At 41.6% G+C, this 27,409-nt stretch overlaps 1 protein-coding gene across 9 annotated transcripts in view; it reads left to right on the top strand.

Annotated features, from left to right (window-relative positions):
* The window catches only part of TRPM3 (transient receptor potential cation channel subfamily M member 3), a gene marked incomplete at its 5' end in the record, with an annotated part of 449,010 nt that overhangs the window by 285,847 nt on the left and 135,754 nt on the right, over positions 1–27,409 (top strand). For all 9 annotated transcript variants that reach the window (XM_081213521.1, XM_081213522.1, XM_081213517.1 and 6 more), the window contains 4 exons: positions 13,504–13,583; positions 15,485–15,689; positions 19,002–19,215; positions 20,379–20,503. In XM_081213521.1, the coding sequence (XP_081069647.1) occupies positions 13,504–13,583; positions 15,485–15,689; positions 19,002–19,215; positions 20,379–20,503 (624 nt within the window). The remainder of the gene's footprint in view (positions 1–13,503; positions 13,584–15,484; positions 15,690–19,001; positions 19,216–20,378; positions 20,504–27,409) is intronic.

Here is a 27,409-nt window from a genome sequence, read left to right as displayed (position 1 = left end):
TTGTTGCCTTGCCTTAGTGTAAGAAGACCCACTTTCTAGGATCACAGTGCCAGCACAACTTGAGGCTCCTGTTTTCTAGGTTGGGATAGAATCTCAGGTGCAGGGGCTGGATGAGGCCCTCCAGGCCCCTCTGTCTGGTCCTCGGCCCTTTCCCCAGGCCAGACCTCCCAGTCCTGCTCTGAGTCCTATGTGAGTTCCTTTGTCTGGATGAAATGTGTCCTTGGAGTGTGGTGATGATGTATCTTTCTTTCCTCGATGGAGGGTGTGTGTGTGTGTGTGTGTGTGTGTGTGTGTGTGTGTGTGTGTGTGTGTGTGTGATACCATTTGTCTTTTCTGTGACCGGAATTTGGCCACCTGTGCCCAGTGATGAGTCACACCCATTGCTCTGCCCACTGTTGCCTCGGGCTCCACTCTCCAGTGTCCTGGACAACCCCTGAGGTTCTCCATGATGGAATGCAACCCTCAGGCTGGAGAAGGTTTTCCTCCTCTGTTCTAGGTGCTTGAATCCAGCAAAGGTTATGCGTTTAGGTTGCGTACACACAATACAGTTAAAGCACATTTGAAGCACATTCTTAACTCAAAAGAATTCTGGACATAGGGAAGTTTTTTATTTTATTTTTTTATAAAATTTTTATTGCATTTTTTCCAGATAAAGAAACCAGTCAGATATACAAAGAAACAAGAACAGCAAGAAAATAAAAGGAAAAAAAATGAATCGTTTCAAAGCTTATTTCAGTCATCTATCGGACTTCCCCACATCTCCCGCACAATGCATTCTTAACAATAAAATTATCAGCAAATTGTAACCTTGTTTCATGTGTTTCTTTTATACTTTCAAATCATTGCATTTTAAGTTTAAATTACTTATTATCCATTTACTTTAATAACAAGTATAATATCATTTTAGACATTCAAACATTTAATCCTTCCATTGGTGTTACCTAATTTCATATATCGTCAGCTCTCATCGCTGGAGCTAACCTTCCAAATCATGCGAATTTTTATAGTTCATATAGCTTATAAAGTTTTTGCAAATAGTCCTTAAATTTTTTCCAGTCCTCCTCAATTGTTTCTTCTCCCAAGTCTCGGATTCTGGCAGTCATCTCGGCCAATTCCATATAGTCCATCAATTGCGTTTGCCACTCTTCCAGTGTGGGCAAATCTTGCGTCTTCCAATATTTGGCAATAAGAATTCTTGCTGCTGTAGTTGCATACATAAAAAACGTTCTATCCTTCTTTAACACCTTTTGGCCGACAATGCCCAAGAGGAAGGCCTCCGGTTTCTTAGGAAAGGTGTACTTAAACACCTTTTTTAACTCATTGTAAATCATTTCCCAGAAGGCCTTCACTTTTGGACAAGTCCACCATAGGTGAAAGAATGTCCCTTCAGCCTCCTTACATTTCCAACATTTGTTATCAGACAGATGATATATCTTAGCAAGCTTGACTGGGGTCATGTACCACCTGTATATCATTTTCATAATGTTTTCTTTCAGGGCATTACATGCCGTAAATTTCATACCGGTGGTCCATAACCTTTCCCAGTCTTCAAACATGATGTTGTACCCAATGTCTTGAGCCCATTTTATCATGGCTGATTTAACTGTTTCATCCTGAGTATTCCATTTAAGCAGCAAGTTATACATTCTTGATAATAACTTAGTCTTTGGTTCTAACAGTTCTGTCTCAAGTTTCGATTTTTCCACCTGGAATCCTGTTTTTTTGTCCAACTTAAAAACCTCATGAATTTGGGCATAATGGAACCAGTCTTGCACCTTATTCTTTAGTTTTTCATAGCTCTGCAGTTTCCAATTGTCTCCAATTTTTTCTACAATTTCCCAATATTTCGGCCAGCCGGCCTCCATATTGGGTTTTTTCCGAGCCTTGGCCTCCACTGGTGATAACCACCTCGGAATCTTACTTTCTAATAAGTCTTTGTATTTTGTCCAGACCATAAATATTGCTTTTCTGACAATATGATTTTTGAACATTTTATGTGTTTTTACCTTGTCGTACCACAAATACGCATGCCATCCTAACGAGTTATTAAAACCCTCCAGATCTAGGACATCAGTGTTCTCTAGCAGAAACCAATCTTTCATCCAGCAGAAGGCTGCAGCTTCGTAATATAACCTTAAGTCTGGCAGGGCAAACCCCCCTCTTTCTTTTGCATCAGTTAGTATTTTAAACTTTATTCGGGGCTTTTTGCCCTGCCAGACAAACTTTGAAATGTCCTTCTGCCACTTTCCAAAACATTCCACTCTGTCCACGATCTGTAGGGTTTGAAACAAAAACAACATCTTTGGCAATACATTCATCTTTATAGCTGCAATTCGGCCCAACAAGGAAAGTTTCAATCTTGACCAAATTTCTAGGTCTTTTTTAACTTCTGACCAGCATTTTTCATAATTATCTTTAAATAAGTTCAGATTTTTGGAAGACAAGTTGACCCCCAGGTATTTCACTTTTTTAACCACATTTAATTCTGTTTCCTTCTGAAACCCATCTGTTTCTGATGGTGTCAAGTTCTTTCCCAAAACCTTAGTTTTTTGTTTGTTCAGCTTAAATCCCGCCACCCGACCAAACTCTTGAATCAGTTCTAAAACTCTTTTTGTACTAGATTCTGGCTCCTGTAGTGTTAAGACCAAGTCATCTGCAAAAGCTTTCAGTTTATATTGTTTCGCTCCGACCCTTACTCCTTGTACCTGCCGGTCCTTCCTAATCATATTCAGGAGTACCTCCAGGACTGAGATAAATAATAGGGGGGAGAGGGGGCACCCCTGCCGTGTTCCTTTTTCAATTTGGAACTCTTCTGTCACCACATTGTTCACTATCAACTTAGCTTTTTGTTCTGAATAAATTGCTTCTATACCATTTTCAAACCCCCGTCCCACTCCCATCCCTTCCAAGTTTTTCTTCATAAATTTACAAGAAATGTTATCAAAGGCCTTCTCTGCATCAATAAAAATTAGCACTGCTTTAGTGTTAATGTTTGTTTGCAAAAGTTCCAGAATATCAATAATATTCCTAGTGTTGTCAAACAAGTGCCTGCCTGGGAGAAAGCCTGCTTGGTCCTTATGAATTACTTCATTTAGTACCTTTTTAAGTCTACTTGCCAAAATGTCTGCAAATATTTTGTAATCCACGTTTAGGAGTGAGATGGGACGGTAGTTCTTAAGCTGGGTCTTTTCAGTTTCCACTTTAGGTATCAATGTGATGAAAGCTTCTTTCCACGTTTCCGGTGCCCTTCCTCCCCCCATAATCTGATTGCAAACCTCCAGTAGTGGTTGTATCAAATAGTCCTTTAATGTCCTATAATACTTGGAGGTAAGTCCATCTGGGCCTGGAGATTTGCCCAACTGCATGTTCTGAATGGCATCCTCAATTTCCTGTTGTGTTATTTTATGATTCAAGATTGATCTCTTCTCCTGAGATAGTTCTGGTAAACTATTAGCTTTTAAGAATTGATCCATCTCAGACACTTCCTCAGGCCCTTGCGTGTACAATTTTTTAAAGTATTTCTGGAAACACTTTCTAATTTCACCTGGTTTCTGAATATTTTTCCCTTCAACCTCTAGATTGGTAACAAAGTTTAGTTTTTGTCTTTTTTTCAGCTGCCATACTAGCAGTTTTCCACATTTGTTCGCTGATTCAAAAGATCTTTGTTTCATTTGTTTAATTTTCCATTCCACTTCTTGGTTTATCAATTTCGTATATTGTGCCTGGTGGAATTTAATTTCTCTTAGAATCTCTTTTGATTTAGGTTTAGATCTCAATTTTTTCTCTCCATCTCTTATCTTCTCTAATATCTTGTCCTTTTTTCCATTCCAGAGTTTTTTCTTAATCGTATTCTGTTGTATCAGAAACCCTCTCATTACGGCTTTACTTGCGTCCCAGATTATTCTTTTTTCCACCGAGGTGTTCAAATTAATTTCAAAGTAGTCCTTTAAAGCTTTTTGGGCCTTCTTTACAATCTCTTGATCTCTTAGCAAGTTGTCATTCATTTTCCATCTGAAGGAACCGGGTGAAGTAAATCTCAATTCCATTTTCAGAGCGTTGTGGTCGGAGCAGGTCTTTGGGCAGATTTCCACTCTTGTAGTCTTAGGTGCCAGCCCTCTAGTTGTCCAGATTTGGTCGATTCTTGTCCAAGACAGGTGGGCCTCAGAGAAGAAAGTTCCATCTTTACCCAGAGGGTTCCTTGTCCTCCAGATATCAATCAAGTCCATATTGTCTGTCAGTTCAAAAAAGGTTTTAGGTAGTCTTCCATCCTTGGTCAAATTTTGATTTTGTGACTTATCCATAAGAGTGGAGACCACCCCATTCATATCTCCCATCATAATGATGTTAGAATAGTCCAGCAGTGTCTCATGCAGCTTCTTATAAAATTCCGATTTCCCCTCATTTGGTGCATAAATTCCTACTATCAAAACTTTTTCTCCTTGTGTTTGTATTTCAATTGCCAGGATTCTTCCTTGTTCATCTTTAAACAAAAATTTCGGTGACAAGTTCTCCTTTGCGTAGATCACCACGCCTCTCTTCTTGACTCTGTCTGATGAAATAAATTCTTGGCCTAGTCTTTTGTTGATTAACACTTTCCTGTGGAGTCTAGTCACATGTGATTCCTGCAAGCAAATTATGTCCAAATGTTCTTTTTTCAAAATATGAAAGATCCTTTTCCTTTTCTCCGGGGAATTTGCTCCATTAATGTTCCAACTATACAGCTGCAGAGACATCCTGAATCAATCTGTTGTTTCTATTATGGGGTGTCCTTCTTTTCTTCCGAATCCGAGGGTGTAGGTATTGGTGCTATTCCAGGCAGTGGCGGTGGCCAAGAAGCTGCTGCTCCCTTCTGAAGATCTTCTCCGTGGTCGTGCAGGAACTTCTGGTTGTCTTCTATTGTTTTAATTTTAACCTTCTTTCCTTTGTAATTGAAGGATAGACCTTGGGGAAACTCCCACCTGTAAGGAATTGCGTTACCTCTCAGTAGTTTTGCTAAGTCTGTATATACAGTCCTGAGATCCAAAAGTTGTTTTGGAATATCTCTGTAGATTTCCGCTCTTTTGCCTTGGATATCAAGTGATTTCTTAAAATGGAGGTCTAATATTTTGTCTTTCTCCTGTTTAGTCCTCAAAATAATCAGACAGTCTCTGGGTCTGTCCTTCCTTGCTGCTCTTCCCAGTCTAAACACAGTTGTTATTTTAAAGTCTTTATCTTCTTCTATACCCCAGAACTTAGAAAATTCTGCTGTCAAGTAGCCAGTCAAATCTTCTTTCTCAAGCTCTGGGATAAATCGTAATCTTAAATTATTTTCCCGATTTCTCAGTTCCACCATAGACAGGTAGGCCTGCTGGTCACTAATATGCTTATGTAGTGGCCTTACCTCTCCTTTTAGTTCGTCCACTTTCTGGTTTGCTTGGTCTGCTTTTAAGTTTGCAGCCTCAGCCAATTTCCGATTCTTAGTAGTGGCGTCTTTTAAGTTCCCAATTGCTTGTGAGTGTTGTGCCACTTGTTCAGATAGTTTTGTAATGGAGGATGTAGCTAAGTCAATTTTTGCTGTTTGATCATCTACCTTCTTATTTAAAATTGCAAATTGTTGTAGCATTTCATTTAGAAGAGTATCAGCTCCCCCTGCAGCCATATCCTCTGTTGTTGGCTGTTCAGCTTCCTTTAATACAGCTGGGACAGCTTCCTTTAATACAGCTGGGACTGATGATCTACGTGACTGAGAAGTCAAAGTTGTTTGCACAAGTTGGCCTTTCCCTGCTTTCGCTTTTGCAGATCTTGTTTTCGGAGGGCCACTCATTCCACACCTGTCTATGAGTCAAGGTCAAATTGTCTGTTGTCCCATGGGAAAGACAGTTCCTCAGTGTAAATAACAAAACAGCAGAGAGTCAAAACAAAGTTACCGTATTTTTCGCTCTATAAGACGCACCAGACCACAAGACGCACCTAGTTTTTGGAGGAGGAAAACAAGAGGGGAAAAAATCTGAATCCCAGAAGCCAGAACAGCAAGAGGGATCGCTGCGCAGCGAAAGCAGCAACCCCTCTTGCTGCTCTGGCTTCTGGGATAGCTGCACAGCCTGCATTCGCTCCATAAGACGCACACAAATTCCCCCTTACTTTTTAGGAGGGAAAAAGTGAGTCTTATAGAGCAAAAAATACGGTAGTTCCCAGGAGTTTGTAAATCCCAAGTTCCACTAGAGGGAGTATTGTTACAGTTCAGGAAAGAAAGAAAAAAGTTTAGCCGCCATTAAAATCCCTGCGGCTAAATAATTTAACAATAGTCCTTAAATCTTTTTCCACTTGCAGAAACCTTCCCAAGTTGACACAAAGTCTCATCCAAAAGGTGCAGGCTGCAGTTACTTAATTGTATCTTCCAGTAGCGCCCCAATGTAACAATTTCAAATATATATTGTATCCGCAAAGACAACTCTTTTCCCTTCTGTCAGCCCGAGGCTTGGTTCTTAAGTTTTTAAAGTCCACAGAAGGAGGAGGATTCCCAATTTAAATCAACACAATAATAAAGAAGCAGAAAACTTGCCTTTCCTTTCAGTTGCCAATTCCACCAACGCACGATATTTCCAAATTTGTAATCCCTTTCAACTGCTTCCAGCTTGTCAGTTTCTTTGCCTTTCATTGCCGGAAGACGGACTTCCTTTTTTTCGTCTCCCGCTTTCAGCCAAATTCAAAATTTGTAATCCAAAATAGAGTAGTTCTTACTCACGAGTAGATGATTTAGAATCCAATGTTTAAGGAAGAAAGGTCAGCGCTCATCAGCAGCAGCCGCGCGGCTTCACTCCCGCAGAAAGAGCGATGAACTCACAGCACCGCTTCCCCTCCGCGCTTCCGGAGCCCCTTACGGGGTCCCTTCTTCGCTTTGGGGGTCGCTCCAGGTGCCCGCCGAGTCCCACGGCCATGGGCTCACTCTGCCCGTGGTTTTTCTTAATGGATCGTCGCTGTGCCGTAGCGAACGATCCTTTCCTGCGGAGCCCCTCTTCAGAGACTGAAGAGGACCGCCATTGCTTGTTTCGCGCTGCCTCCGGAAGTCCATAGGGAAGTTTTTTAAAATGTTTAATGTTTTATTTGTATATGTGTTGGAAGCTGTCCAGAGTGGGGCAACCCAGTCAGATGGGTAAGGTACAAATAATAGAGTTGTTGTTGTTGTTGTTAATTAATTAATTAGTTACTGCAGTTTCTGAGGGGTAACCTACAGTGCCTTGAAAACCTACAGGACCCAGAATTCTTTGAAGAAGAGAAATGTGCTTTGAATGTGCTTTAAAGGTATATCTGTGTAGGCAGCTGATATCTTTCCCAACAGTTCTTTTTATAATATCATTGTCCATCTCTCCCACTTTCTGCCCTAATCTATCCTCATGAAATTCAAACCTTTAACTTCCGATTTCTGTGCTTCTGTTCATCAAAAGATTTAAGTTTTAAACTTTTTTAAATGTTACATTTATTACAAGATAAACATTGTTCTGAAAGGCAACCAGCACTTTTGATACACACTTGTTGATGAATCTCTCCCCCCTCCCAATATATAGAAATTCCCAGCGGTTGCTAAACCAACACAGAGGGTTTTATTCTTTGGAGAGTTAATATACATCATGTGGGCTCAGGTTCTTTCCAGCTTAGTACACTGTTTCTTTTGAAGGATTTGCTTTCCTGAGTTGAACTTTCAGGACTCAGAACACCTTATCACACTTTCACAAGACCTTTCTGATAATTGAAAAAAAGCAAAAAACAACAGCCTAACAGCCTGTCAGGGCTTGTGCCAGTTAAATCCAAGCTCTCGGGGGATTTGTTTTTCTTTTGGCGTCAGATTAGATGTTCAAACGAAGCCGTGTTTTGGAGCTGCAAGTGGATGTCTGTAGAACTCGTAATGAGGCTAATCCCATGGCGGCACATTCCAAGCAGCTAATGGGCGCAAGTTCATTGCTTACTTTAACATCTCTTGGTCAAGAATGGAATGAATGACTTTGCTGGTGGGCGGTCAGGAGTGAATTATTAGTAGTAGAATGACCAGCAGCAGAAATGTGGACAAACTGCCCAGAGAGAACTTTAGACAGACTCAAATGCAGAAGATCAGGTAAATCATAACTAACATTATTATTATTTGGTGGCAGTGCTTAGTAACAAAATATTTCAGGGATATAAGACAGGAACAAATTTAAACTCCCACTATGAATGTATACATTTACAAGTAACTATTGCTATTTAGTGCTAGAATAATATATAGAATAATGATGGTGAAAAAATGGATCATAAATTTGTTTCATTCATGAAAGACATTATCATTCACAGTTTATTATTCACTGCTTATATCTAACATGCAGAAGTAATTGATAATTGCAAATTCATTAAACAATTGTTTTTGCTTTTGTGCCTTCATTCTGCAATATCTGTTAATGTAAATTAGTACTGATATGCTGCATTCATTGCCACTGATGCATTTCTTACTAACTGGCTGGTTTGGCCTGTAGAATGGAATGCCTTCTCCTTCGATTGCAGTGAAAATCAGTAATTATTAATAAGTAATTTATAGTTTCCTTGGGGCTGAAAAGACAGTAGTGGTTCAAATATTTTTTAAACAATGAAGGGTTTTTTCATACTTCAGTACCACACAAGACAGATTTTTGCCTAACTTCACAAATTTGAAATTAATGATATAATTGAAAATTAGAGGCAGATTATTATAGTAATAAATATTGTACTGTTTTTCTATTGGTAGTCTATTGCTAAAGCTGAAATTCGGGAATATATTGTATACAATTTTATTTATTAACTTTTGTCAATTGATCTTAATATCTTTCCTATCAGCCGACACAAAAAAATACTACTTAGCACCAAATGCTGGGATAAGTTCTGCTTGTGAAATTCTAAGTAGCTTCTTTTTATTTCTTTAAGATTTTTATATTCTGCTATAATGTTTATCCAAAGCAAGCTTACACTAAAAATTAAAACAAAGCAATAATAAAATATGCAATAAACCTAATAAAAGTAATTAATAACATGAGAACAATGGCCACATTAAAATAATAATTAAAAGAGCAAAGTAACAGAAAGTCTGATTAGAAAGATTGTTGTCAGGTCTAATCAGGCAATTCTTTTATACTTAACAGAGTGTTTCATATTTTACTTTTAAATTTAAGGTTGTAAGACCGGCAAATTAATTTTCTCTAAGCTACATTTTAAAGATAGCGCTCCAGAAATATATTATGGGCAAATTCATCAGTGGCAACATTTGAATAGTTTATGTACATTTTCATAAAACCTCATAAGTGAACCAAGAAATATGGATAAAATAGCTGCTTCTTGGTATTTTTGTACTAGGAAATTCTTTAGGCAGCTATCCAATAAAATTTAACACATAATAGCAATTTAATATTTACGTGGCGGGGGGGACGGGGGACGATGACTATCAGCACTCCAGTCACCTAAATATTAAACTAAATAAGTGAGCCAATGCAATTCAATAAAGCATAAGGTGTTTCACATTTCAAGTAATTCTTTGAAAAATGAATCATTAACCATTTTCTCTTAGTATGTAATACTTTCACAAGGCAACAATTAGGCAGATGCACAGACACTCCAAGGACAAGAACAGTGTGTTTCTATAAAATAATCATTTATTTCAATTGCTTCTGCTACAACGTGCTAACTACATGTTTTGTCAACACCTGTTCACTGCAAAATAAATTTGTGCCCTCATTTTATGTTTTGTGTGTTTTGACTTCTAATTAAATATCCGCTCTAAGGTTGCAATCTTGTGCATACAAATTAAGTTCAAATAGGGTTCTGTGTGTGTTTTAGCATGGCAAAGATGGGTTTCTGTGAAATCAGAACTCAAGAGAGGTTAGCTAAGGTTACCCCACTGCATGCAATCCTAATTATTAGTTTAAACATGATCAAGCTTACTCTCATATGTGTGGAAAGAATATTCAGGCAAAGCAAACAAATTATGATAATAAAGGTATTATAAACCCTCATTGTGAAAACTTGTTTAAAGTGTTTTCCAAACCCCCACATTCATCATTTCCTTCCATGCCCTTAGCGCTGGCCAAGGCTTGTACGGGTGCCAAGGCTTGTATGGGTGCTCTGCCATGCCATTTTCCTGGGATGTGAGAAACAACCACTTCTTCCTTTTTTAGTACAGGGCTGCATTTTGACTTGTGCCACCGCAGGTTTGCTTAACGAATTTAAGATCAGAGCATCAGCTACATCAAGGATACCTATACTTGGCTTTCCCATTGTAGGGTGGATGTAGGAAACTAAAGAGGAAATCATTAAAATATAATCTGGTACTAAAATCATTTTGATATCTCTATAGTCTTTTACTGTTCCGATGATATTTTATAGGGTATTCATTTATGAAAAGCTTTACTTCTGAAAAATTCATATACAGTATAGCCAGAAGAATGTTAATGGAACAAACACTGTTCCTTCTAGTCAGAAATGAACTATGGCAATTAATTTTTCAAAGCTGATGTTTTTGCCAGGGCATGAAGTAGCAGGAAGTATATTCAAGGGACTGGGCTGCTGTTTTAGGTATAAATGGCATTTAATGCATGCTACTCCTCCTTAGCATGTTTGCACTTGCACCACAGTAACTGTGTGCTTAGGATTGTAGCAACAGTCTTTTTCACATAGCCTATAGCTACCATAAGCACTCATGTAAATCTCATCAGCTCTAATCATCTTTGAATGCATTTTGTTTCTTTGCATGTTTTCTAAATATATCTAAATTCAAAGAGGGGGAGGGAGGTCATCTCTTAATTGCTGGAGTGGTACTTTTTGTCCTTAGATTAATTATTAAAAACATCATATTGACTTGAAATAGGCTACTTAGGCTTACCTGCTTACCCACATCTGAGTCAAAGTGCATAGAATTGTGCCATTAGAAAATTAAGATAATTTTAAGAATTATAAAAATTATGCTATTGCTAGTTTTCCCCATTGACCCATTGCACACCCACTCTACTTGAGAACAAAAACTCTGTTGATACCGCCTGCTCTTTTAAAGATAGCATCCACATAGTGAATGGCTTCTCCAGAATGAGCAGAAGCTAAGATTTTGCATGATTTTTTGCTTGTTCATTTCTGGGCCTTTTCATTTTGTTATCTTTGCATGCTGCTAGATGCAGATTGAGGGTGATACCAGCTTCTGTTGATGGTACAGTGACATCTCGGGTTACAGACGCTTCAGGTTACAGACTCCGCTAACCCAGAAATAGTACCTCGGGTTAAGAACTTTGCTTCAGGATGAGAACAGAAATTGCGCGGTGGCGGCAGCAGGAGGCCCCATTAGCTAAAGTGGTGCTTCAGGTTAAGAACAGTTTCAGGTTAAGAACGGACCTCCAGAACAAATGAAGTACTTAACCCGAGGTACCACTGTACTTACAAGTACAGTGGTACCTTGGGTTACATACGCTTCAGGTTAAAGACGCTTTAGGTTACTGACTCCGCTAACCCAGAAATAGTACCTCGGGTTAAGAACTTTGCTTCAGGATGAGAACAGAAATCGTGCTCCGGCGGCATGGCAGCAGCAGGAGGCCCCATTAGCTAAAGTGGTGCTTCAGGTTAAGAACAGTTACAGGTTAAGAATGGACCTCCAGAAAGAATTAAGTTCTTAACCCGAGGTACCACTGTACATGATTCAGAAAGCATGTTTCTCTCAAAGAGGTTGTTGTCAATGGGCAAAAAAAAGCCTCTCCCGCGGGTGGAGAGGCGTGCAAGGCTAAAGAGGAAGCCCGGGCAGCGAGGGGATGGATTGCGCTCTCTGCCCAGGCTTCCTCTTTAGCCTTGCGCAGCCTCCCTGCAGCTGGAGAGATTGCGCAAGGCTTTTCTAGAGGAGGGAGAAGGGACTGACTGACTGCGTCAGTCCCTTCTCTCTCCTGGGGAAAAGCCCGCAAGAGCCGCACGAAGCTTGTGTGTGGCTCTTGGGGGCTTTTCCTGCGTGCCTCCCCCCCTGCATTCGCTCCATAGGACGCACAGACTTTTCCCCTTAGTTTTTAAGACAGAAAAACTGCGTCCTATGGTGCGAAAAATACAGTATTTCTTCTTTTTAATCAGGGTTGGAAAAATGCTTTTAGCTTGTTTTTTGCATGTGGATGCAGTTGTAAATCATGGAATGGGGTACGGGGAGGGAAGAAAAATGTTAATTGTGTGCTTCAGCACTGAAGTGATTCACAAGTCTATCTAAAGGAAGACATCATAAAACCATTAAGTCCAGAGTCTCAAATTACACAGCTGTATGGAACTCAATTCTTTTTCCGGCACAACTTGGTCTGCTGCTGTTCAAATGTAACTGCTGCTTTATATTGTGGCTCCCCTTCTTTGGTGCTTCTTATGTCCTCCTCTCTTGTTCATATTTTTTTTTGTTGAGAATGTGATATAACTTAGATATATATCTTTGAATGGGATATAACACAGAAAGGTAACAGAAACAAACATAAAAAACAACAACCCACCTATAGGTAAAGGTAAAGTTAGACCATGTTTCCTCCTATGTTCCCAGAGGAAATGATGATAATATGTGTTACACTACAGGAAGGAAAGGGCTGATACTTAGCATGATCATTTAAGGACTCTCCAGGTGTGTCCCACTTTGATGGATGGTTTCTAAAGAGATGTGTACAAGTGTATGGTGCTGGTGTTAATCTGGTGCCAGAATGAACTTTTGAATGTTGACAAAAATTCACAAATATTTCTGGTTGCGAAGCAAAACAAAATCCATTCCACACCTTGGGATTCTACAAATGATGTTCTTATTTGTTTCCTTCCTGTTTCTGGATTCCCTGTTTTTCAAGGTAGTCAGTATGAATTGTATGATAATCTATATTCTAATCCTGCCATATAAGAATCACACACCAGAATCCACTAAACAAGTGGATTCTGAGCTTTGACTTAATTAAGAAGTCAGATGTGTTCAGTGATCCCCATGCAAAATACAGTCATACCTCGGGTTAAATATGCTTTGAGTTGAGCGCATTCGAGTTGCGCTCCTCGGTAACCCGGAAGTAACGGAGCGCGTTACTTCCGGGTTTCGCCGCTTGCGCATGCTCAAAATGATGTCACGTGCATGCACAGAAGCGGCGAAAAGCGGCATGCGCGTGCTCAGACGTGCCGTCGCTAGTTACATTTACCTCTAGATGCGAATGGGGCTCCGGAACAGATCCCGTTCATATCTAGAGGTACCACTGTAGTTGTTTTAAGTGATTTCAAAACAGCAAAAAGAATGTAATGTCAAGGGGTTTCTCACCAATTGGAGAGGTTTAATGTATCGTTATTTTCATTTGTTTTATTTTGTTGATTATATTAATATTAATGCTGTATGCAATCCACCAAGCCCCATAAGAAATGCCAGTGGAGCCTTTTATTGAAAAACACAACCCCTAAACTTTGCTACTGTGGAGCATCCTATGTTAAATGCTTTGTTGTCCTTTAAAAATGATATTGAACAGGAAATTTATTTTATGGATTTTTTATTCATCTCTTTTTCAGGCTCAGAAGTCATGGATAGAAAGAGCATTTTACAAAAGGGAATGTGTTCACATCATACCCAGCACCAAAGACCCCCATAGGTATGGCATGGCTTTTGTCAATGAACTTGCTTTTCGTGACAGCTTATACTTAACCTATTATATCTCATTGGATCTTGGCTTTTGATACCTGTCAGAGAAGAAACAGCTCTATTCTAGTAATTGCCAGGCAACAAATGTTGTTAAACTAAGATGGACACAATATCGATGTGAACACAATGTAGCTCTTTAACCAGGCCTTTGGCTAATTAACATTCTATATCCTTTTAGATGTCTTTGTGGGAGTATTGGTTTGCTTTTGTTTTTATTCTGTATCTTGTGTTCTAATTTTGAATTTTTATGTTGTGAACTTCCCTGTGATCTTTGGATGAAGGGCGATATACAAATTTAATAATAATAATTTTCCTTTACCCAGGAAAATACTTCAAGTTAGAGATATAGCTGTTCCGCAGGTCCGGTTGTAAACCAAAACAGGTTGTAACCCAAGGCGCTCTTTCGCCAATGGGGCCTCCAAAAAAATGGTTTGTAATCCAAAAAAAGAGACACGCACTTCTGGGTTTGGCATGGTTGTAGTCCAAAACAGTTGTAATCCAAAGCGGTTGCAAACCAAGGTACCACTGTATCCTGCATTATAAGTAAAATATCTTTTTAACGTAATACAGCCTTTGAGAAGAAGTTGGGACAATATTTAAACGACCATTTCTTACCATTTTCCATTTCTTAAAAGTGTAATTTTCTTGAAGTATCATGGAAATTTAAATGTTTTCAAGTTCTGTTAGCCCATAGTGGCAAAAATATTTATTGTATCAATTATTTCAGTTTGTGTAATCTCATGTTTAACCTACTTGAAATCCCTGCAATATAACCTTTCCACGGTGTCACCAAGAATATGTGAAAAGGCTCTCTTGCAGTGATTTCATGTGAGTTAAAGACATGCTGCTGTACAAAGGCTGGTGCTGAGGGCCATTGTTGCAGCCTGAAATGGCTTTGGGGTATGTCTTGTGGATGTTTGCTTGCAATAAGACAAAAACAGTTGTACAAAGGTAATTTCATAATCTGGATATGCAGTTCATATACAGTATTCCAAAGTTACCTTTACCAAGGTAAAGGTAAAGGTACCCCTGACCATTAGGTCCAGTTGCGGACGACTCTGGGGTTGCGCACTCATCTCGCTTTACTGGCCAAGGGAGCTGGTGTTTGTCCACAGACAGCTTCTGGGTCATGTGGCCAGCATGACTAAGCCGCTTCTGGCAAACCAGAGCAGCGCACGGAAACACCGTCTACCTTCTCGCCGGAGCGGTACCTATTTATCTACTTGTACTTTGACGTGCTTTCGAACTGCTAGGTTGGCAGGAGCAGGGACCAATCAATGGGAACTCACCCCGTCACGGGGATTCGAACCACCGACCTTCTGATCAGCAAGCCGAAGAGACTCAGTTGTTTAGACCACAGCACCACCCATGTGGTACTGGTCCACAATTTGGCCAGTAAAAGGTGTCACCTTATTGCCTGTGAAGAGAGATGAGGAACTGGTGGGCCTCCAGATGTTGAACTCCACAAGATGGAATTTCTAGTGCAGTAGCATCTAGAGGGCCATGGTTTCATTTGACATTTACCTTTGAGCCATAAAGGGATGCAAATCAAAGTTGATCTGCGTCAGAGTGACCAGCCATGTGTACCTTTGAATAGTACTATCTTAAAGAGAATGTTGGCGGGTATAGCATCTCCAACAGGGATGAGAAAAGCTCCGCCAGCACCTTTATTAAAGTTATTGTGGAGTTCTGTGTGGTTGTCTTCACCTATCTTTGTATCCTAACTATGTCTACTGAGAGGGAAACTGTTTTGAAGACTGAAGTGTTTTACTTCAGTAGCCACAATGACTTAATTTAATCTCATCTGCCTCTTTGTGAAGAAATACAAGTAATTTTTGCTTGATGCCATAGGTGTTGCTGTGGGCGCCTAATAGGTCAACATGTGGGACTTACTCCAAGCATCTCCATTATTCAGAATGAGAAGAATGAAAGCCGGCTTCCTCGAAATGACATCCAGTCAGAGAAGTGGTCAATCAGCAAGCACACTCAGCTCAGTCCCACCGATGCTTTTGGAACCATTGAGTTCCAAGGTGGAGGTCACTCGAATAAAGCCATGGTAACTAAAACCCTCATAATTTGGACCAGAACGTGGTCCTTACTTCATAAGTTCCTTACTTCGTGTTTGCTTTTATTTCTGTGTGTGTGTATCTTGGGTGCACATTCTAGGGAATGGTGCAGATTATTCCGCCATGAACATTAGCATCACTGATGCATTGCAGAGTTGCATCAGTAATATGGGCAAATTCATGTTTCCAAGGAGCCTTGCAACCTAAAAGGTAGCCAGTGGGGGAAATAGCAGTGGGGAAGAGGGAGAAACATGGGTGTGTGGGAAATGTGGCCAAGAACCACAGCTCAGTCACAAAACAGATGCTGTACATGCAAGGGATTCCAGGTTCAATCCTTAACATGTTCACGCAGGGCAGGGGAAGACTGCTCTGGATCCACAGCCAATCAGGATCGACAATACTGATCTAGCTGAACCAATAGTCTACCTCAGTAAATGTTTTTCCAAGCATGGTTGCAGTTAGGCACGGGGCTTAAGTGTAATTATATTGGAATACAATAAAATCAAAAGGAGTGGAGAGCCAATACATGGCTTTCATTTTCAGCAGTGTTTCCATGTTTCTGCCCTCCGACTCTAGGAAAGCTTCTACCTTGTTCTTTCCTAAAATTGTAAGGCAAGTTCTAATACAATACAAAAGACTCTGCTCAGTTTTACAGTGAGCTCATGTTCAATAGGAAGATGTTTCACATTGTTGGCAAACAGTAGTTTTTGGAGATAAATGTGAGCCTGACGGCTTTGAATAAAGTGACCCCAGAGGACTAGATACTTGCGAAATAAAATAAAAGTTTTATCAGTTTTGCTGATGGGTGAGCAGCAGATCAACTCCCACTGTTTTCTGCAGTAGGAAAAATGTAACAGAAATGTATTGTTTATTAAAATTGTTCTTCTTTAATATAGAATAACCAAATTCTATCTGCAGTGCAGTGTGTCACATTTATTAAATGAGGGAATGCTTATTGTCAGACTTCCAAGGAAAACATCAGGCACTGTCAGATACTGATGTAACTTTAAAACACAATGCAAACCTCCATGTGTGGTTTTATAATTTTTCAGCTTATCTCCATAAAAGTAATTTGTTCGCTTCACAGAAAGAAGATACTTTGCTCTTTGCTTCATGTTCACTTGAAATTTATTTCTATTGATTATCTTACTAATTTTCAAATCAACATGATAGCTTTACTGAAGGCTGGCCACATTACCTGGTAGCATTTGCCTGGTCAGTATTTTTATGGTTAAACTGCAAGCTTCTCTTCAAATTTCCTTGACATTAATGCTGTCTACAATGCTGTGTAGAATAACTGCTAATTGGCAAAAGTAATGAGCCCCATAAAGAGGAAGTTCATGCCAGCTACCTACAAATTGACACATATAGAGTTTGACTGACATAGATTAGCAAATGGCATTACTACTTTTTTCATTCCAATAGTTATAAAATTTTATTTGAAGCTTCAAAAGCCAAATTCCTCAAACCCAGAAACTTGTCTTTCAACAACACAAAATCACATGGCAACCCTTCATTCTCACTGAAGCTTGTTAACCTTGATTACGCCATGTCAAGGTCCCTCACTGCCCTCGGCTTTTAACTGCAGTGCTGCAGGCATGAAGAGAAACAGTTGGGCAGGCCTGGTACTTGCTCCTCTAGCAAACATTGAATAAACTCTTTCTACAATCTAATACTTTCTGACAGCTACCATGTTTGAGAAAATCATTATTAGAGCTAGACATTGTGCACTGAACTTACTCATCCATTTCAATATAATTTAGTAAACCTGAGGCCACAACACTCCATTTATTCTTCTTGTCCTGTAAGCAGTAGCGTTAATGGTGTTGCCGGTTCATCATCTTCAAAAATAATGTGCCACAATTGTGAATTTCCATATAAGTCAAGCCATATCCATTCTGCTTCATCAGTCCACTGTAAACTACAGTTCAGTTTTTCCAGTGCAGAAGAAAGAAGCCACTTTCAAATTCTTACCCTGTTTGATCCTCACAATATTATGAGATAGACGAGGTTGAGAGTGGTTGCATTTGGAGGTAACAGCAAACTCTTCCCTCTCTCCAGTTCCCCTTTGTTCTAAGCCAGGCATGTCCATGAGGTAGATTGTGATCTACCGGTAGATCACTGGACGTCTGTGGTAGATCACTGGCTCCCCCCAAAGAAGCTCAACCAGTTTGGCTCCCCTAAAAAAAGCTGAGCCACCCCCCAAAATGGTGCTTACTTCCTTTCCCCAAAACCTTTTAACTCTGTGAGTAGATCACAATCTCATTGGAGTTGGCCACCCCTGTTCTAAGCCATTTGTTCTAAGCCATCAGATAAAAATGAAAGTGAAACCTCTTTGTGGCCATGTTAGAGGGAAAGAGTGGAGAATGAGAAGATGAGATTTGCCTTGGCACATCCACATAGTTTATGGTTTCCTCTGAATGCAGCCAGCAACTTGCTCAAAGCAACTTGACACAGAGACTCCCATGCTATATGAGTTGTAAACTCTCCTGAGTTCATTAGCAAGTTGCTCCATGACTACTGTGGAGTGAGCTGAGCTGAGTAAGTTTTGCCATTTTTTAGATCAGTCTGATAACAACATGTGGGCACATCACACTCTCTGACACAGGCTCATGCTTGGCACCTCTCTCTCTCTCTCTCTCTCTCTCTCTCTCTCTCTCTCTCTCTCTCTCTCTCTCACACACACACACACACACACACACACACACACGAGAGAGAGAGAGACCACACGTCTCTCTCCCCCCCCCTTACACACTTTATCTCCCTCTCACAGTCTACACAAACATACATATGTTTTCCTCCTCTCTCTCAGTTTTGACTCATGTCTCAGGTTTTAAAAAATACTAGAAGCGTACATTAAAAAGAAAAAGAAAGGGAAAAAAGGAATCCAGGAATCTGTAGATTTTGGTTCACCCTGGGGGCACCTAAGAAGGCCTTTGCAGACAGCAGGTCTGCCAACCCCTGGAAAATCAACTAAGCAAAATCATCTTACTCTCTTGAGTTTGTATTTTTCATTTTATTTGGTTAAGTAGCACTTCTCTTCAAACTATATGTTAACAGATGGATTTTCAACCAAATGCTTCTGAGATCTGGTTCTGTATTAACTTCCACATAAATTCCATTGTGCAGAAGTTCAGCAAAAGCCTAATGAATTATTCCCATGTCTTTTTAATTCATGGGATGATGATGCATCTCGGTCTTTTGGCCAAGATCAAGTGTAAATATTCCAGCTGCATGTCTATTACCAGCTTCTCGTCTTCACTCTTTGCTTTTGTTTCAAATCAATGCCCTTCCCTCTGTAGTATGTGCGTGTGTCTTTTGACACAAAGCCTGATCTTCTTCTACACTTGATGACCAAGGAATGGCAGCTTGAACTTCCCAAACTTCTCATCTCTGTGCATGGAGGTCTCCAGAATTTTGAACTTCAGCCAAAGCTCAAGCAAGTCTTTGGGAAAGGTCTCATTAAAGCTGCCATGACAACTGGAGCATGGATATTTACTGGAGGAGTAAACACAGGTAACAATAACCTGGCAGAATGAAATCCCTGAAGCAGATGGAATTCTTTCTATGGCATAAAAAGCTTTTTCATGGTCACAGGATCCTGAAAAAATCCTGTCACTGCATTAAATGAAGCAGACAGCATTATGTTCATTTAATACATTTCTATCTAGACATCATTCAAACTAAATGTGGCATTAAATACATGGTTTGCATTTAATATATATGTTTTTTAAAGTGCAAATTTTCTTAGCAGGATCTAGATAGGGATAGGACTTTAACCCTTTCCCCAAGCCTGAAAAAAAATCCCACCTCACTACCAATTGCATTGGGGGGAAAGCTGCTATTAGAAAAACCCACATCCAGCAAGCCAAGTCAAACCTTTGCTGCAGATTGTAGTTTATTAGAGCAAAGCAAACTGTAATCACTGTTTCAGACCTAACTCCAAGCCACAGATTGTGGTTTGTTTCTTCCCTGGGCTGGTGGAGAGCAGCAAAGCATGTGAGATCAGCACATCCACCATAAGCCATTAATAATGGTTTACCATCATGCCCAAACTGGGCCATAATTTCGTTTCCCCCTCTTCAGTCACATCTTTTCTCTAAGCCAAGGCTGTGTAGATAATTTACCTATAAAGCAGATTTGAAGCATGTTTCCCCCCTCAAAGAATTCTGGGCACTGTTGTTTGTTAAGGGTTGCTATGAATTGTAACTCTGTGAAGGTGCCCAGAATTCTTTGAGGGAAACAATATGCGCTTTAAAGGTATAGTCTCTGTACCCAGCAATTTTTTTGTGAAGGCAAATGAGCAGTGGAAGACATATAGAAGCTTGCAGTTCCTCTGTTTTCTCCAGAGCTTCTGCATGCATGGCACAGTGGGTGACTTTCTCCCTTTTAATTTTCAAGACTTATTCCAGTTACATAATTTGTTTGTAAGACTCAGTATTTGATATTTTCTATCACATTTTTTTAAAGTATAGAATCACAGAACTCCTAGCATTTTAGAAAGGTAAAGTTATGCCTATTTACTGCTACTTACATAAATGTTTTGTTTTTACTGGGGGATTATTTTGATATTTTGCCATAATCCATACGTGGTGTTAGAACTACATCCGCACATACATGTTGCAAAGGTTAGTAATATTTATCCTCTATCATGTACTTGCCTTGCTTTTCTCTTACAGGAGTTATTCGGCATGTTGGGGATGCCCTGAAAGACCATGCCTCCAAGTCAAGAGGGAAGATCTGCACTATTGGAATAGCTCCCTGGGGAATTGTAGAAAATCAAGAGGATCTGATTGGCAAGGATGTAAGTCTCTAGATCTCTTGCAGTGCATTGCTTTGCCAATGTGTCCTTGAAGTTTGGGTTTTTCAGATTTTTTGGGCAGGGCAGAAGTTGTGGGTGTGTCCTCTGTGTAATGTGCCCCTGCTCTCTAGGAAATTGTCAAGGTGGCAGACCTGAAAAGCAGAGAGAGGCACGGAGGTTGGTAGATGAGCTGTGCCTTGCTCCCAGGTTGATAGTGTTAGTATCTCAGCTTACAGTCAGAGGTACCTGGCCTCCCCCGAGGCAATTAAGCTGGATACTTGATGACCTCTCCGCTGCGTCTCCCGGCAGGCTAGGTCATAACTCCGGCGATTCTCCTCATCAATCAGACGTGAAGAACACACCCTCCGCTACTCTGCTTCTCTCTCCCTCCCTGCATTCTCCCAGGGAGGGGAAATGAGACAGACAGGAGTCCTTTTTACATGTTTTATTCCTGTCACTCAACAGTACATAGAAATGCGTCTGTTCCCTTCAGACTCCATCAGAAGAGACTCAACTCCTCCCCTGTACTTCCAGCACAGGTCATATGACACTCTGAGCTAACATCCGGTGCTCAGTACAGAGAATAGGCTCCACCTTTTCTCCAGCAGTACATCTGCAAAACATAACATCCTGTTTTGCATTCCAGACATCTGGAGCTGGCTTTTGCCTCGGTGCTTTTTCCTGACAACCTCCCCCAAAAGCATCAATTGGCAAAACATGATCCAGAGAAGAGAACAAACAGTTGTTATACATATAACAGTCCCCTGTTGTTTCAGTTCCACCCTTGGAACTCCCCACCACTGGTTCCACGAGTGTACCTCTCTGGTTGTCTGTCTTCCAAGGAATGAGTGCTTCTGCATTACCTTGGTTAGCTACTCTCTGTTGTGCCTTTGTCTCTGACTTAGACACTGCTTTAACCTGCTTTGAGTTGTTAACAATAGCAACACATGCAACTGCTACGTTAGCAAACTCTTTTGAGTACCTCTTTGGTGGTACACCCTTTGTGGCTCTCTCAGACCTGCGTATGAGGTTCTGATCCTTTGTGCTTACTGGTTCAACCTCTGGACTCTGTTGAGAACCAGTAGCAATGGCAAACTGTGGTTCTTCCTTCACCTGTGAAGGTCTATCCATTGTGTGAGATTTTCTCTCAATGACTGTTACAACTGAACTCTCTGAGCTATCAGTGTCATCATCAGTACCACTGTAATCTGTGACATCAGAAAAATCATCATCATCATCATCTGAATTGCCACCTGTGGGAAATGTTTGTTCTACAACCCGCTCTTGCTCTGGAGCACTCTCTAGGAACTTTGTGAGAATCACCTGACCAGATTCAGACAAAATTACTCTGTAGAGACCCTTTTCATAACCCACAAAAATGCCTCTGGCATTCTTTACTCCACCTGGAGCTTCTGTTCTCACATGAGACCCGAAAACCTTAAAATAGGCAACAGAAGGTTTTCTATGGAACAGCTTCTCAAAAGGAGAACATCCCAACTCTGTTGAGACTTTTCTCAACCACACATGAAGATAGGACGCTAGAGATTCGGCCCAATATTCATGTGGCAAATGTGAACTCAGCAATTGCGCATTCATCCCCTTTTGCAATTCTTTGTTCACCCTCACACAGACCCCCCTGTTCCACGCTTCGGTCGAAACAGCAACTTTGTGGTCTATCCCTTTTCCATCCAGGAACTTCTGAAACTTCTGTAACAGAAAAATTTGCTTCTCATCTGTGAAAAGACAATCAATGTTAGCATCATGCATATTTTTAACCTTGTCACAAAACTCCTGAAACTTTTCTAAAGTTTCTTGCGGTTTCTCCATCATATAAACCCAAGAATAATTAGTGAAACAATCCACACACAAAAGATAATATCGTGCACTGCCCCTAGATGGTTCTAGAGGACCAATCACATCAGCATACACCCGCTGAAATGCTCTGTCGACCTTCTTGGACACCTTCCTGGTGCTCACACTGGTCACACCTGCAAGAGAGATTTCGTTAGAATCAGAAGAATTACATTTCATGTAATCACTATGATCAAAAGTCAACAAATACAGTCCATCTTTCTCTTTGGCAGTAAGAAACAGTTCTCCATCTTTGTAGATCTTGCAGCTTTTAGCATCATAGGACAGTTTCAGTCCTTTCTTTGCAATCTGCGACACGCTCAGCAGATTAAATCTCAGTTCTGGAACCAGGTAAACATCGCTTATAGTCAAGTTCAGACTCTCAAGATACACAGTCCCAATTCCGGTCGCTTCCAACTCTTGACCGTTGGCCTGTTTCACAGTGAAGCTTTGCTTCCTCAACGTCGAAAATAGTCCTCTGTGCGGGCATAAATGTTTTGTACATCCTGTGTCGATTATGAAGGCGTTCCCAACATCTGGCGTGGTTCCTTTCGCCATCATAGCCTTTGCAGTTTTCACCTGGCACTTGGTACGGCTTTTGCCTGACGCCTCAGGCTTCGTAGAGCTGCTCTTTGCTCCTCTTGACTGTCGTGGCTTCTTACAGTTTCGCTGTAGATGCCCAGTCTGTCCACAATTGTGGCATCGGACAGCACTCAATGCTACTCCATGCTCTCCAGTAGATTCAGCAGTGGGAAGATTCGAACTCTGTTCTACCCTCCCCCTGTCCTTCACTTCCAGTGCAGCAAGTCTGTCGTGTTCGTTCAGGACGACGGCACACACTCTTTCCGCGGTTAGCTGTGCGGCAGGTAGGGAACCAAGCTGACTGGCAACAACCTTGTAGGTGCGATTAAGGCTGTTTATCATCATGAAGCAAAACACTTCCTCCTGAAGACGGAAATTGCGTTCCACCATCTGTTGACGCAGAAACTTCTGTCAGGTGCGCTTGAACATCTCCATCAGGCGCAAGTCTCAGATTGGTCAACTTCTCAAAATACAGCAACGCTGAAGAACCAGCATCTCTCTGATGCGTTGTACGCAGCGTGTCCCAAACCTCTTTTGCGTTTTCTAAATGCTGGATATGCACCAATTGCGCATCTGAGACACACAGAACTATAGCAGTCCTGGCCCTCACGTTCTGTGATTCCCAACCTCTGGTTGGTGCTGCAGGGATGGGGTTTTCAATTACATCAAAAAGCCTCTGATTCTGCAGCAGGGCCTTCATCTTTACAGACCAAGATGAATAATTGTCATTGTCTAAGGGAGGTGGGTAAGGCAAACCTCCTGCCTTCTTGGCATCCATCTTGAAGCCACGCCTCCAGCTCACACTGTCAAGCAAGCTGTAAAATCCAACAGTCGTTTCCTGCCTTCTCTAGCAGGCAAAATGCAAGTTGTTTATGCTCTTTGCACCTGGCAGCAAAACGCTGGCTGCTACGGACAGTCCCTTTCCAAGAGCACGTAAAGCTTGTAGCCAAAACACTCCATGGCTTAGTTTCGCTTTCCCAGCCTCACAATGCAGCTGCGTAGCCAGTAACTTTCCACTCAAGAGTGCATTCAGGACTTCTTATCTTAACCACAAGAATTTGTGGAATGCAGGCTTCAGCCTCTGAGCTGCAGGCCTTTCCTCCCAGAGCTTTTGTTTCTCAAACGCAGAGCTCCCGTGAACCAGGGAATTAATCATCCTGCGTTCACACTTTTAGCCCGAAATGTGCAGCATACCTTGAGCTTTCGTTGCTTGGAGAACACTTTCCTCTGGGTCTGTTCAGCCTCTGGCTTCTGTCAGACGCTTGCCTTCTTCCTTGGAGCAGAGGAGGACAATCCACCAGCCTCTCATGCAGATGTCCGATGAATCACAACCATCCGAAGGCGGCCATATGTTAGTATCTCAGCTTACAGTCAGAGGTACCTGGCCTCCCCCGAGGCAATTAAGCTGGATACTTGATGACCTCTCCGCTGCGTCTCCCGGCAGGCTAGGTCATAACTCCGGCGATTCTCCTCATCAATCAGACGTGAAGAACACACCCTCCGCTACTCTGCTTCTCTCTCCCTCCCTGCATTCTCCCAGGGAGGGGAAATGAGACAGACAGGAGTCCTTTTTACATGTTTTATTCCTGTCACTCAACAGTACATAGAAATGCGTCTGTTCCCTTCAGACTCCATCAGAAGAGACTCAACTCCTCCCCTGTACTTCCAGCACAGGTCATATGACACTCTGAGCTAACATCCGGTGCTCAGTACAGAGAATAGGCTCCACCTTTTCTCCAGCAGTACATCTGCAAAACATAACATCCTGTTTTGCATTCCAGACATCTGGAGCTGGCTTTTGCCTCGGTGCTTTTTCCTGACAGATAGCTGCCCTGCTGTCATGGAGAATGAGGGTCTCAGGAAAGGAGGATGTCACTCTGAGGAAGAGGGAAATGATCATTTAGAAAGGACCTATTCCTTGAAGGACATATAGCTATCCTCTTATGCCATTGCTACTACCTAACATTGCTATGCAAACAGTCAAGGTTTTCTCCAAAATATTCTGGGAGCTGTCATTTGTTAAGGGTGCTGAAAGTGGTTAGGAGACCCCTACTCCCCTTCAATAGCTAGCAAGCTACAATTTCCAGAGTGGTTTAACAGTTCATTAGATGTTAATAGACAGTCCCTCTTCACAGGGAACTCTTGAGATCTGGAGTACCATGAGGGGAATAAGGGCCTCCTAACAACTCTCAGCACCCTGAAGAAACTACAGTTTCCAGAATTCTTTGGGGAAAGCTATGAATATTTAAGGTGGTATCAAGGTGCTTTAAATGTCTGGTGTGAATGTGGCCCAAGTCTAAAGCTCCAGCCACTACACTACTCACCATGCAAATGTGAAAGTATGAAAACATGGAAAGTATGGATCCTAATTAAATAGGTATTTTGTTGCCAATGACATTATGTGGATGCCGCAAACCACCTCCATGCATGAGCAGCAGCAATCACATAATCCACATCTGTCTGGACGTATCCTTACTCTTCTGAAGAAAATAATGGAGAATAATCATCTAAGATTGTCTCACCCACATTCACACACCTGCTGCCACTGTTTATGCTTTGCATTGATACCTGCAGTTGCTGCCTGCAAGCAAGGCTGAAAAAGAACTTTTCATTAGTTTCCTTGAAGCCACTCCATTTCAGTTCTCTTACGGGTTTAACACAGAGATAGGCAACCTAAGGCCCAGCGGCCCAATCGCCTTCTAAATCCGGCCTGCGGATGGTCCAGGAATCTGTGTGTTTTTACATGAGTAGAATGTGCCCTTTTATTTCAAATGCATCTCTGGGTTATTTGTGGGGCCTGCCTGGTGTTTTTACATGAGAAGAATGTGTGATTTTATTTAAAATGCATCTCTGGGTTATTTGTGGGGCATAGGAATTGGTTCATTTTTTCTCTCCAAAATATAGTCCGGCCCCCCACATGGTCTGAGGGATGGTGGACCGCCACACAGCTGAAAAAGGTTGCTGACCCCTGGTTTAACAACTAGGTCCTCTGCTTCAATGATGGAGAGGAAGAATAGTAAATCTCTCCTTCAGGAAGAGTACTGCTTGATTAAATCAAGGCTATATCACCAATGATGAAATTCAGTCACAGTGTACTTGGAGCTTATACAAATAATTAGTTCTAACAGGTTCTGTAGGGATATGATATGAGGTAATTTTTTCTAGAAAATATTGCCAGGCACCTGGTAGAGAAACATATAATTACTAGGAACAATGATTTATGCAGCAAAATCCAAAATTGTATTCTTTTCCTTCACTCTCTTGTCACAACCTGGGTACATTGTGAAGGCACATGTCCCACATGCTCTGTGTTCGTCAGTGGCTGAGTTTTATATATAATGGCTACTTACCAACCTTTGCTTATGACAGTTCAAGCAACTGGTTTTGTTATCTGTACACAGCTGGAGGCAAAAAGGGAGGCAAAAAATTAGCACATGAATTGGACACACAGAAGGTGTGTGCAAGTATGCATGCATGAGAATGATATATTTTAAAGTTAAATATGTTTCTCTCTGTTTTATCCAGATTTGAATTGCTATTTTGTGTTATGTTTTGCTTAAATGTTGTGATGCTCTTGGACAGTGAGGGGAGAGAAACAGAAAGAAAGCTACAACTGTGTAGGCTCCTGTAGTCCACTATGGTGCTCCAATATGTTTTTGTTTGTTTTTTCCTTTTACTGTTATATTAAATTTGCTTAGTAACATAACATTATTATATGTATTCTATAAAACAAAGAATACAAAACAAAATTCATTCCTACTACAATGCATAACTACATAACATTAATATACCGTATTTTTCGCACCATAGGACGCACTTTTTCCCTCCTAAAAAGCAAGGGAAAATGTGTGTGCGTCCTATGGAGCGAATGCAGGCTTTCGCTGAAGCCTGGAGAGTGAGAGGGGTCGGTGCGCACCGACTCCTCTCGCTCTCCAGGCTTCAGGAAGCTATCTGCTAGCAGAGGGAGACCCAGCTCTCCCACCGCTAGCGGAGCGCTGCATTAATCCCGAAGCTTGGGGCGTGCGGAGCTCAGCACGCCCCAAGCTTCTGGGTGCCGGCAAGGTCTCCGCTAGCCCTGGGAGAGCCCCGCGACGTCGCACGGCTCTCCCAGGGCTAGCGGACCACTGCGCTAATCCCGAAGTTTGGGGCGTGCGGAGCTGAGCGCGCCCCAAGCTTCTGGGTGCCGGCAAGGTCTCCGCTAGCCCTGGGAGAGCCCCGCGACGTCGCACGGCTCTCCCAGGGCTAGCGGACCACTGCGCTAATCCCGAAGTTTGGGGCGTGCGGAGCTGAGCGCGCCCCAAGCTTCTGGGTGCCGGCAAGGTCTCCGCTAGCCCTGGGAGAGCCCCGCGACGTCGCGCGGCTCTCCCAGGGCTAGCGGACCACTGCGCTAATCCCGAAGCTTGGGGTGTGCGGAGCTCAGCACGCCCCAAGCTTCTGGGTGCCGGCAAGGTCTCCGCTAGCCCTGGGAGAGCCCCG

This window comes from Podarcis bocagei (genome assembly GCF_964188305.1).
Source record: "Podarcis bocagei genome assembly, chromosome: 11".
Lineage (NCBI taxonomy): Eukaryota > Metazoa > Chordata > Lepidosauria > Squamata > Lacertidae > Podarcis > Podarcis bocagei.
This window is presented reverse-complemented; position numbering and strand designations above follow the sequence as displayed.